This window comes from Oncorhynchus clarkii, chromosome 12 (genome assembly GCF_045791955.1).
Source record: "Oncorhynchus clarkii lewisi isolate Uvic-CL-2024 chromosome 12, UVic_Ocla_1.0, whole genome shotgun sequence".
NCBI lineage: Eukaryota > Metazoa > Chordata > Actinopteri > Salmoniformes > Salmonidae > Oncorhynchus > Oncorhynchus clarkii.
Genome location: NC_092158.1, coordinates 22,881,236 through 22,893,287, shown reverse-complemented (window position 1 = coordinate 22,893,287; position 12,052 = coordinate 22,881,236). Strand labels below are relative to the sequence as shown.

General features: G+C 41.9%; 2 protein-coding genes and 1 pseudogene across 2 annotated transcripts; 1 reads left to right on the top strand and 2 right to left on the bottom strand.

Moving 5' to 3' along the window:
* Nucleotides 1-292: 292 nt before the first annotated feature.
* LOC139422409 (testis-specific serine/threonine-protein kinase 1-like) lies at nucleotides 293-1,144 on the top strand (annotated as a pseudogene).
* LOC139422892 (splicing factor ESS-2 homolog) lies at nucleotides 711-8,800 on the bottom strand. Its single transcript, XM_071174346.1, has 10 exons — nucleotides 8,261-8,800; nucleotides 7,820-7,988; nucleotides 7,615-7,704; nucleotides 6,380-6,549; nucleotides 6,101-6,218; nucleotides 2,981-3,114; nucleotides 2,722-2,824; nucleotides 2,434-2,543; nucleotides 2,234-2,349; nucleotides 711-2,072 (listed from the first exon to the last, which is right to left on the bottom strand). Exons 1-10 carry the CDS (start codon nucleotides 8,396-8,398, stop codon nucleotides 1,793-1,795), a joined length of 1,428 nt encoding a protein of 475 aa, XP_071030447.1. The 5' UTR covers nucleotides 8,399-8,800; the 3' UTR covers nucleotides 711-1,792.
* On the bottom strand, nucleotides 8,626-9,815 carry LOC139422408 (homeobox protein goosecoid-2). Its single transcript, XM_071173599.1, has 4 exons — nucleotides 9,445-9,815; nucleotides 9,315-9,330; nucleotides 8,919-9,171; nucleotides 8,626-8,816 (listed from the first exon to the last, which is right to left on the bottom strand). The coding sequence occupies exons 1-4, from the start codon at nucleotides 9,695-9,697 to the stop codon at nucleotides 8,739-8,741; spliced, it is 600 nt and encodes a 199-aa protein (XP_071029700.1). The 5' UTR covers nucleotides 9,698-9,815; the 3' UTR covers nucleotides 8,626-8,738.
* Between the last annotated feature and the right edge of the window lie 2,237 nt (nucleotides 9,816-12,052).

Genomic DNA, 12,052 nt, shown 5'->3' with positions numbered 1-12,052 from the left:
TGTTATAACATCCTTTCAGATAACATGCAATGACTGGGAAATGAGCCATGTGCCTAAAGGCATACATCAATGACTGCTTTTGAGGAATTAAACATTCCATTATTACGCAAATAAACATGTAATAGAAACAAAGTTCGTAATTTCCCAAGTTAGTGATAAATTATAGAATGTTAAGCACACACAGGGTATTTGTTACTATCTTTGATATCCAACTATGAACAGAGTTCAACATGGTGTCAATAATGGTGTATTATAACATTCACCAAAATAGTTCGGGTCGTCCTATTTAGCCATGGACGACTCACTGGTGCTTAAGAAACGGGGCTATACATGAGGCATCAGTTTAGGCGAGGGTCGTACGCCAAAGTAAAATCCGCTTATTCCGAGCGTCTGAAGACCAATGTGGCAATCAAAATTATTAACAGAAAAAGGGTGCCGCCGGATTGTTTTGAGAAGTTCTTGCCCCGGGAACTGGACATTCTTGCATCCCTAAACCACCGCAACATCGTCAAGACCTTCGAGATCTTCAGAAGGCAAGGTGTACATGATTATGGAGCTGGGTGTGCAAGGGGACCTACTGGAGTTCATCAAATTCAGGGGTGCCTTGCCTGAAGATTTCACCAGAAAACTGTTCAAACAGCTGTCAGTTGCAATAAAATTCCCACACGCCATAGATGTTGTTCATAGAGACTTGAAATGTGAAAACCTGCTATTGGACCAAGACTTTAATCTCCAAGTGTCAGACTTTGGTTTCGCCAGGAGGATCAAATATGAGGATGGACAAATGATTCTCAGCAAAACGTTCTGTGGCTCTGCAGCCTATGCATCACCAGAGGTATTACAGGGGGTCCCATACAACCCCAAAGTGTATGACGTTTGGAGTATGGGGGGTCATTCTATTCCCTATGATGACTCCAATATCAAAAAGATGCTGAAGATTCAGAAAGAGCATCGCATTGATTTCCCACACAGCAAAGCTGTCCCAACAGAGTACAAAGGCTTGATATATCGCGTGCTTAACAACAATGTGGCCCAGAGGGTAGAGATTGACGATGTCCTTGAACATGTATGGGTGCAGTCCAAATCACATGATGGTAGTATGAGACGGGAAGATGGGCCTTCCACATCGGAACATCCCTGCTGATTCCTGATGTTGAAGTCCTGGATTTATTCCACTTGAATAGTTCATAATAAATGGAACATACATATTTGTCAAGAAGAACCATATAGACTTCGTTACATTTTTAGATGTTGAGTCTGCTATGACAAAGGTGAGTGTCAACATTTGGGATTTACAACAAGGCAATTTTTAGGTTGAGGACTGAAAGATTAGATTGCAGAAAAAGGCATACAATAGAGGCTTACATTTGAACATATTAACAAACAAAAAAAAATCAACAAAGCCTCGTAACATTCACCAAGATTAAAATAACATCAGCCTAGGCTATGTACAATTATATCATCTCTTTGGATCCCACATATTGTAAGTTATCCAGTCTTGGAAGGTTTCTAACACAGTACATACTATGCATTTCTGTCCAACACCCTAAAAACAGTAATGACCTGAGTTTTCCAATTATCCTTGAATTCAGAGTTGGTATTATGACTCGGCCCTTCATTGTGCACAGACTGTTCCAGCCATAAAAGGCAAGTCCATAAAATCCAGGGGGAGGGCCTGAGGTGGGTTAGAGAGAAACATGGCCGGTAATTTGCTTGATGACAACTTGCTTTAAACATGTAAGAGTTCACTTCCTCAAGACAACCGTTCTCTCTCAGTTTTGCTTTACTCCAGTCAGAAGAAGTCAGATGCTTTCCTCCTCTTGGGAAGCTGCAGTAAGTCGTCTGTGATGGATGCTGGGTCCTGGGAGGCAGGGGTCCTAGCTTTGCTTGGTGTCGGAGTGCCTGAGGGAGTGGCTGGACCACCCAGGGGGGTCTTGGAGCCTGCTCCTCTGTGTGTGGGTGATGGTGTGTAGCTTGCCCTTAGAGCTTTGTCTGTGTATTTGCTGGAGGTGCGGTTTACAAGCCTCTGAAGGGCAGGGGTCAATGCTGGGCTCAGGCCTTTTGGGGTGAGACTGAAAGACAGAAATTAGGTTTAAAATAATAAAAGCATTTTAAAAGGACTAAGAATTTTGTATAACAAGAGGTCATAGAATTGAGCTATGAAAAAACATGAGGTTTTGCAAATACAAAGATCAAAGCAATTTAGTTAAATAAAACTTCAATCCGTTTTTACCTTGCCAGGTTTTCTGTGACCTTTCGCAATGCTTCTTGCTTCTTTGCCCGGTTTTTGGCGGCAGCCTCATTGGCCATCTTCAAACCCAACCTCTCTCTTCTTCCTGGTTCTGGAATCTGTGTGTCAGATTATCTCAGGTTAAGACACTACTCTGAACAAAAAACATTTTTTTTGGGGGGGGGGCAGCCATTGGCTTGTACCTTAAATGATGGGCCGATGTTCCTCTCTTGAAACGGTGAGTCAGACCCATCCAGGCGAAAGGGGGTGCTCTCTATCTCACCCCAGGTCATCAGGGGGGACTCAGCCATACCTGGTAGGACCATATCAGGTTAGGGGAGTTTAGTTTTTATGCAGTTGGGAAAGTTTTATGGAAGCCTCTCTAACAGCACCAAATGTTGGAAAAACATCTATTCTTAAATAACTAAGTATTTCTGATAATTATTTAGTTGTTGAGAATATTGAAAGTGATCTTGAATATAACTACTTACCTGGGGAAGGGCAAGGAGTTCCTTCAAACCCATATCCATTTACGTTAGGGGAATCCTGGGCATTAAGTTCTTTGCCATCTGGGCCTACTTTACCCTGTTTGAACTGGAGATAAACACTCAGTCAGATAAATCATTCAGGATCAATCCATTTAATTTGATCTTTAGATACCATGACCTTCCTCTACTTTAAAATCCCTTGACTAAAAATAGGATACAACCATTTACTTAAAACCAATAACTTGTCAGGAAAGCACTTTACCTGTGCATTGAGGGCTGCAGCCTGTTGAAGCTGGCATTTGTTAAGGGCTTTGCTGAAGGGGTCTCCCACAAAGCGAGTGTTCTTGTGAATCACCTCCCTGGGTTTCTTGAAGAGTGTGTCATCATCTTGGACACCTTATTAAAAAAGATCATGAAGGTGTTCAACTCAACTTATACAACGTCAAATAATTCATCATGTACATTGCCTTCAGAAAGTATTCACAGCCCTGGACTTTTTCCACATTTTGTTGTGCAGCCCGAATTTAAAAATAATTAAATTGAGATTTGCCATCACTGGCCTTACACACAATACCCCATAATGTCAACGTGGAATTATGCTTTTAGATATTTCTACAAATTAATTTAAAATGAAAAGATGAAATGTCTTGAGTCAACAAGTATTCAACCCATTTGTTATGGCAAGCTAAAAATAAGTTCAGGAGTAAAAATTTGCAATAATAGTGTTGAACATTATTTTTGAATGACTACCTCATCTCTGTACCCCACACAATTACAATTATATGTAAGGTCCCTTAGTCGAGCAGTGAATTTCAAACACAGATTCAACCACGAAGACCAGGGACGTTTTCCAATGCCTCGCATTAGCATCAAAGTAAACATAATGCAAAACTACAAATCCCTGCACGTCATCTCTTGCTGACACCTTTGCTAACAGGTATTGTGTCAATTTTTTAAAAGTGCACAAGACAGTTAAAACCTCTTCAGGATTGGTGGGTCCCCTGTGGGACGGTTGAGCCAATGTAGGCTAATGCGATTAGCATGAGGTTGTAAGTAACAAGAACATTTCCTAGGACATAGACGTATCTGATATTGGCATAAAGCTTAAATTCTTGTTACTCTAACTGCACTGTCCAATTTACAGTAGCTATTACAGTGAAATAATACCATGTTATTGTTTGAAGAGAATGCACAGTTTTGAACATGAAAAGTTAATAATAAACAAATTAGGCACATTTGGGTAGTCTTAATACATTTTGAACAGAAATACAATGGTTCATTGGATCAGTCGTAAACGGTGCACACACTGCTGCCAAAATCTAAATTGCACCTGGGCTGGAATAATACATTATACCCTCTCGCATTTCAAAGATGGTACAAAACATTTATTTTATTACGTTTTTTTCTTCTTTGTATTATCTTTAACCAGATCTAATGTGTTATATTCTCCTACATTCCTTTCACATTTCCACAAAGTTCAAAGTGTTTCCTTTCAAATGGTACCAAGAAAATGCATATCCTTGCTTCAGGGCCTGAGCTACAGGCAGTTAGATTTGGCTATGTCATTTTAGGCGAAAATTTAAAAAAAGGGTCCGATCCTCTTAACAGAATTATCAATTTAAAGAAATGTAGCCAATTGAATCATTACTATTTTTAACTAACATTAGATAGTTAATCAAGAGATTATTACCTTTGCTTTGATTCGGCAGTCTCACCAAGCTCATCATGGCATTTGTAGTTCTTTATGATAGCCACAGTAGCAGCTAATTATCATTTCATTTTTGGGATTTAAATACAGGCAAATATATTGATAAGTCACCTTGTCTTAGAGAGATTTACACGGTTATCAAAACGTCACGCCAGGGTAAGCCTAAACAAAACACAGCCCTTATTTGAAGTGTTTCTAAAATCCCCTATGGGAAAAATGAATGGTGAAAAAATTATTGGAACCATTTCCGTTTGACCGCTAGGTTTTATAGGTATTATGATTCCTACTGTGGTACTTTATTGCTAAAACAACTTGAATTGTCCTGATGGTTCTCTCTTTGAAGCTATGTTTTTATTTGTACTGGTCAAGCAACAACTGAATGAGACAAAACTTTTTGGTTGTACTCAAGACACTAGCACCTCTAATCCTGTAGATTTTACTTCTAGCTTTTTTTGCTTGCACTGTTGTGTTTCATGGTATGTCATTGTATATTTTGTACATTTTGTACTATTTAATGAAGCTGCCAGTTGAGGACTCTGTTTCTCAACCTAGACACTAATGTACTTGTCCTCTTGCTCAGTTGTGCACCGGGGCCTCCCACTCCTCTTTCTATTCTGGTCAGAGCCAGTTTGCGCTGTTCTGTGAAGGGAGTTGTACACAGCGTTGTACGAGATCTTCAGTTTCTTGGCAATTTCTCGCATGGAATAGCCTTCATTTCTCAGAACAAGAATAGACTGACGGGTTTCATAAGAAAGTAATTGGTTTCTGGACATTTTGAGCCTGTAATCGAACCCACAAATGTTGATGTTCCAGATACTCAACTAGTCTAAAAAAGGCCAGTTTTATTGCTTCTTTAATCAGAATAACAGTTTTCAGCTGTGCTAACATAATTGCAAAAGAGTTTTCTAAATGATCAATTAGCCTTTTTAAAATTATAATATTGGATTAGCTAACACAACGTGCCATTGGAAGACAGGAGTGATGGTTGATGGTTGCTGATAATGGGCCTCTGTACACCTATTTAGATATTCCATTAAAAATCTGCCGTTTCCAGCTACAATAGTAATTTACAACATTAACAATGTCTACACTGTATTTCTGATAAATTTGATGTTATTTTAAATGGACAAAAATTGTTTAGCTTTTCTTTCAAAAACAATGACATCTCTTCTAAGCGACCCTAAACTTTTGAACGGTAGTGTATGTAAATGAGATGTCTGCATTTCAATTTAAATACATTTTTCTTGAGCGGATGGTCATAATTGCAAATAATTTGTCGACAGTAAATTGACCACAAGAAGCCGAAACAGGTATGAAACACAGCTAAACCCCTCAAACCTTGCTTACATTTGTATACGATCACGTCTCTCTTATGTGAGGGAATACTTGAACAGATTTCATGAATTAAAATCACTGATTATGATTACGTTGTTCTCAATTTATTACGTCCAACAACAAAAAAACACAATCGTTTTTTTTTGCTCAGAAAACTTGGGGGACCAAATAAAACCCACAGGGACACATTTGGCCTGGGCCGCCAGTTGAGGAACCCTGGTCTATAGTATAGTGTTTGTATGTGTGACTTCGTGGCTTTATGCACCCTATTCAAACCACATTATAATCAAGCAAGATACGTTTATCATGCAGGAAAATAATTGTTTGGCTCATCCTCACCATCTGGATAGTACATAAGGGCATTCTTTGCTTTGTACTCCCAGGTCTCCAGTCCTGCCTTTACGCACTCAAGGGCCTGCTTCTCAGATGACGGAAGTGCAAGGTTTTCTTCATGCCGCTAAAAATCAGAAACATGCTGTTATAACATATCTGTTAATTGAAGGAGAAAATATAATTGTTTTCAACTCCTGAAATAACACCCTAGGAGCATTACATACTACAGCATTTGAGTAGTGTGCAATTCACATGTGATCAAATGAGAGATTATGGCAAGTGTACCTGTTTAAATTCAGCCTCTGCCTCATACAGCCACGCATGCCTCAACTTTTCCTTGTCTTCTGCCAGAACCATGATCTGCTCAAAGGATGCATTATCCTCGCTTGTGTTCTTAGCCAAGAAGCGATCAAGACAGGGCAGCTCTTTCTCTTCCTCGTCTCCTTCCTTGTTCACTACAAACACACAACATCAAAAAACACAGGGTGTACATCTTACTGCTGTAATTGAGTTCTTTACATAGCACTATATAAGAAATCAACGACAAATTACCACTAGATCATAACAGCTGGAAGACCTATATTCTAAATAGTCTTGAGAGCCATTGTAAAGTTGGGTGTCCTTAAGCTAAGCATACATTATATGACAACAAAAATCTTTAAATTGGCCTCCCGGGTGGCGCAGTGGTTAAGGGCGCTGTACTGCAGCGCCAGCTGTGCCATCAGAGTCCTGGGTTCGTGCCCAGGCTCTGTCGTAACCGGCCGCGACCGGGAGGTCCGTGGGGCGACGCACAATTGGCCTAGCGTCGCCCGGGTTAGGGAGGGCTTGGTCGGTAGGGGTGTCCTTGTCTCATCGCGCACCAGCGACTCCTGTGGCGGGCTGGGCGCAGTGTATGCTGCCAGTCAAGATGCTCTCAATGGTGTAGCTGTATAACTTTTTGAGGATCTGAGGGCCCATGCCAAATCTTTTCAGCCTCCTGAGGGGGCAAAGGTGTTGTCGTGCTCTCTTCATGACTGCGTTGGTGTGTGTGGACCACGATAGATTCTTAGTGATGTGGACACAGAGGAACTTGAAGTTCGACCCGCTCCACTACAGCACCGTTGATGTGGATGGGGGGGCGTGTTCTGCCCTCTTCCTCCTATAGTCCATGATCAGCTCCTGTCAAGTATAGACACTTGACAGCTGGTCAGCGCACCCCTTCACTATACAAGATACGACCAAAAATGTCTGGTATGTCAGAATTATTTTTTTATTTTTTATATAAAAAAATAAATAAATCAGGACCTAATATGCTTATCAGGAAAGCGCAAGAACCCAAATCGCACATCTTTCAATCGCTCACATTATGCGACCTACAACGTCTTGGTCGGCACCTACGACTTTTAGGATTTACCTGTGATCCCAGAAATTAGTTGTGGATCGCAAATCATTGCAAAATCAAATTTTTTAATTGTGAAAGGTGTGGCTAACTTTAGACAGAGTAGTGGCATTTTCAGTCACCCTGGTGAACAGGAACTTACCCACATCTGTTCCTTTCTTGTTTTTGCCCAGTACAGAAGAGGGAGACCCAGGACGACCCTCTGGTGTCTCAAAGGAAGCTGGAGTAACATCTAAACAAACCAGTGGGTGGCATATTATTATGGCACCACTGCTGCATTCATAGACAACCAGTACATTATGTGGAAAAGAGTTTCCTTGACACAATTTACTTATCACCTTACTCACATGGGGCAGTGGAGCGTGGTGTGGACTTGGCTAAAGATGACCCATACTTAATGGATATTTCCCGCATCTTCCCAAGATCCCCATTTTCCTCAGCTTCGAGGTAGTCCTTCTGTGCATGTAACTTGGTCACATCTGGGAAAAAGTCCCTCTGGATGATCTTCTCTAAACTCTGTTGAAAGTCATACAAAACAGACAAGTTAGGAAGACATCGGCAACTATCAACAAGGCCTAGCCCCAACACACACAGCACATACTAAACAATGCGGTTGTATGTATAACATCACCACTATGTTTGTTAAATCACATTTATCTGTATTGACCTTAACTTAGATTTGCAGCAACACTGTAAACCTACTGTATTATTAGACAGCTGCAGGTAGGCTAAAATGAGCACTGGCTAACTAGCTAGCTTAGCTGCCTGTTCCACAACGTTAACGTTACCTCTATGTAGTTTTCTTCATCGAGAACCTTTCGGTTTGTTTTCTTTGTTTCCTCGGGTGGCTGTCGAAGAGCAACTGTTGTGACAGGATTAGCTGGGACAAGGGTTCCAGACATCAGCGCCTTTCCAAATCTTTCCATTGTCGGTCGCTAGAAGAAGTTAGCGAAATGGTCTCTGGTGGCCTTGACTTCTCTGTTAGCTAGCAAGCCAAACAAAACCTTGCTGAATGTAAATAATTCCGTTATAAACTAAAAAGAGCCTCTGAAAATAGAAGCGTATGAATACCTTAATTTAATTCACGTAGTTATATCAATAGTTCTTAGTTGACGTTTTGCTAATCAAGGAACGTCATTGGGAGAATGTACACGCGTGACGTCACCAGACATGTCTGGCGTTTTTAGAATTAATCTAGCCTCATTATTGCATTGGATGCAAAGTATCCAAAAATGTCTTCACATTGGACATATCTGGCATAATCTTCTAGTTTTCCAGGTTTCGCACACGAAATGCTGTTCTTTTTTGTCGCCTCCACTTCGCTCTTCGGTTTTTAAACCACACCTATCAAAATCAAATCAAATTAAGCTACATTGACTACACGTTTTAAACGTAATAAAACAAACTGATTTAAAAGCGGACAAAAAGAAACACGTAGCTGCCTACCTCTACTCGCTCTTCGTGTAAATTAGTACTCAGTGCTAGTTTTTCCCGCGTCTTCACATCTGGATACTGGTTCTGAAGGAACAGCTCTTCCAGAGCGTCCAGCTGATCCTCGGTGAATATGGTGCGGTGTCGCCGGGTGCGCCTCTGGACCTGACTGAAGGACTGCTCCTCTCTGTGGGTATTTCCTCCTGGCATGCATGGCTCCGGAAACATTCTTCTGGACCATGCATATTGGCATGCTGAATTAAAATAACTTTACATGTAAGTGTTTTTATTTTTGAATAATATTTTTTCTCACAGCAAACATACACATACGAACAACAACTTACAAATTTACATTTAAGTGTTTTAGGCACATTGATTTAAAGAACATTGATTTCAGATCAAAGCATGAACATATAGGCCTTCATGGCTAATGGGAAAAACAACTGAACTGCATTAAACATCATCATTAAACAAACATATATTGCGAGAGTAAAATGAAGCGTGATCCTAGTGTCAAAATTGTCATAGGTTTAAGTCTTACTTTCAGGAGGATAGTCAGCCTGGAACACCTCTCCGCAGTGGGAGCAGTAGCAGCAGCATGAACAGGTGTGCTGTGGATGTTCTATGTGGCTCCCACCAGTAATACTCTCTGATCTTGCTCCATCCTCACTTGGTACAGGGTTGTGGGTGGCACCAGACTGCCTACTCTCCTCACTGTTACTTGGAAATCTGTTCAGTATACTGTCAATGGTGAATGGAAACTTCTGTCTCTCCATCCTACCTGACCCTTCCATGACAAGCTTTCTGCCCAAAGAATTCACTTGAAATTCAAACTAGTGTTTAAAGTGCCAGCCAAGGCATCCAGTTAATGCATCTGTGCTCAACGACAGACCCACTCGTTCTCATTTTATAAGAGAAATTTAACAAAGAAAAAGAGAAAGCAAAAAACATAATCCGCCTATAGACCAGACACATATAAAATGTTTGAAACTTAATTCCCAACTAATCTGGGCAGTTTGGTGAGGGTGTTAGGGGGGATGGGAGATTCAGCTAATCTGGCCCCATTGCTTTGCTTTCGGAAAAATAAATCAGATTTCACTGTATTAAATTAGGGGTACAGAGCTTCTAAGATCCTTATTGTTGTGGTTTTAGAGAAAGAGATTGCTTGGTATTAGAAACATGGACTTATAGATGAACCTTTTGGTGTGACCAAGGACCTATTGGGGATTTGCCCCTGAATTCCTTTCTTCACAACACTTGCAGTCCTCGTTTATTTGAGTTCACCATCAAAATTCACACAGTTCTATTTATTTTCTATACATTTAGAGGGATTCACCATTTAAATACAAAACACAACAGCAGAGTTTATATCCCTAGTTTTCAATCAATCTGAATCATACAGTTCCAATACGAAGGTCTACGACTTATTGAGCCTTTGTACAGAGACAATTTAATTTTGTCATTTTTGTTGTCACAGCACCCATCCTCACCACACAAAACACAAGCAGGCTGGGAGTAGCAAGGATCAGCTGCAGAGCAGCCGGCATTCAGCATTTTTCAGCATAACAGCCATTCACAAAGGGAGCATATTCAGAGATGAAACATCAGTCAAAATGTACAGGTATGGATAGCCAAGGCTTCTGACAATCTCTCTTTTAGTATTCACAGCATGAGTACTGGGCCTTATCTATGAAGTGCAGTCATTCAGTCTGACTTCTCTGACAATGTGCACTGCTGAGGTGAATCTATTACAGGTTGTATTTATTCTCCAACAAATCCTTTGATTTCATATAAGGCAACACACCTTTTTATCAAGGAATTAATGGATTTTCTGAATCTGTCCTAAGCTCCTCAGATAAGGGGCGTTTGAAAACAGATAACAATAAACACCACCACATCCCTTTCACTGGGGGTTTAATGGCCAGCAGATTGTTGATGTATAGTTTTTTGAGCTGTTGAGATAGCTATCTCTGGTCTTTGTGATTTTTCAAAGGAAGACATTGTATCACATCCACATTGGTTCAAGGGTGTTAAGTTCATTACCAGGGATTAGTATGATAAAAGCACATTTTATTGTTGTTGTCAAAGGCACTATTGGTGTGTAAAAACATTGAATCTGGAAAACATACAAAAAAATGAGAGAACATTTTTGCAGTTTTTCAGCAAAGTACCTGCAATTCTACCCATTTTGTAATTACCTATGCCATGATAATACAATATCTGAGAGAGAATGACTAAACTAATCAATAGGTTTCCCCTGGAGATCAGGGCCCCTGGGAATGTTCCCTGCGTGCCCAGTCGGTATTCAGCCATAACTACTACAAGTTCAACAACAAGACCCAGGCCCTCGCACGGTTCTGGCTGGGATCTTACCTCAGGACTCTGAGGCTGATCCCAGTCGACCTGCGAGCCCCAGTCTCTTTCCTGCTACCCCCGCACTACGTCCAGCTCCAGAAGTTTTTAAGACATTTTAAACTGGAAAAAGAAACAGTCACGGTTTTAACAAAACACCGCTCTCTTCTCTCTCTTGTGCAGGATCGGGAACCAGTGTGTCCAGTGCGCGGGCTCGCTATAGGTGAGCCCACAACGGTTTGGCGCAACGTGGCCCATCCTGCTCTCCTGAATCGGCATCGGGACCTGTCCTGGATGGTCGCCCACGAGATCCTCCCGGTCAGGGCCGTTATGCACTCACGGGGCATGGCGAGGACATCCGCGTGCCCCCGACCAGGCTGCGGCCAAGAAGAGTCGGTGAGGCACATGCTCTGGGAGTGCAGAGCCGCCAGGGACCTGTGGAAGGAAGCAGGCCCCCTGATCACCTCGTGTCTGCCAGCAGGGGAGGACCTAACACCTCAGCTCGTGCTGTATGGGGTGGGCCGAAGGCCCATTCCATCGAAGGCCTTCACCAAGCTCTGGCCCACCCTCACGTGCCTGAAGGAAGCACTGTGGTCCTCCCGTAACCTGCTGGTAGCGAAAAACGTAGAGACCACCCCCCAGGCAGTGGCCATGGTAGCCACGGAAGCCCTGGGGTGGTACGGAAGGAAGGGGGCCTCGACCCCAGGCGAAGGGTCCCCCACAACACCCTAGGTCCCGGCGGCCACGGCCTGACAGCGCTGCGGCGCCTAGGGCGATGCGCCTAGGGGAGGGATCTC

Bases quoted from the DNA above. Each gene is read 5' to 3' on its own strand.
- LOC139422892 (XM_071174346.1), bottom strand. From the start codon at position 8,398: ATGGAAAGATTTGGAAAGGCGCTGATGTCTGGAACCCTTGTCCCAGCT. The intron at 7,989-8,260 runs GTAACGTTAACG...GACTTTCAACAG, and splicing joins ATGAAGAAAACTACATAGAG to AGTTTAGAGAAGATCATCCA. The intron at 2,073-2,233 runs GTAAAAACGGAT...TCTGTCTTTCAG, and splicing joins GTCACAGAAAACCTGGCAAG to TCTCACCCCAAAAGGCCTGA.
- LOC139422408 (XM_071173599.1), bottom strand. From the start codon at position 9,697: ATGGAAGGGTCAGGTAGGATGGAGAGACAGAAGTTTCCATTCACCATT. The intron at 8,817-8,918 runs GTAGGCAGCTAC...TGATTTTGATAG, and splicing joins TACACGAAGAGCGAGTAGAG to GTGTGGTTTAAAAACCGAAG.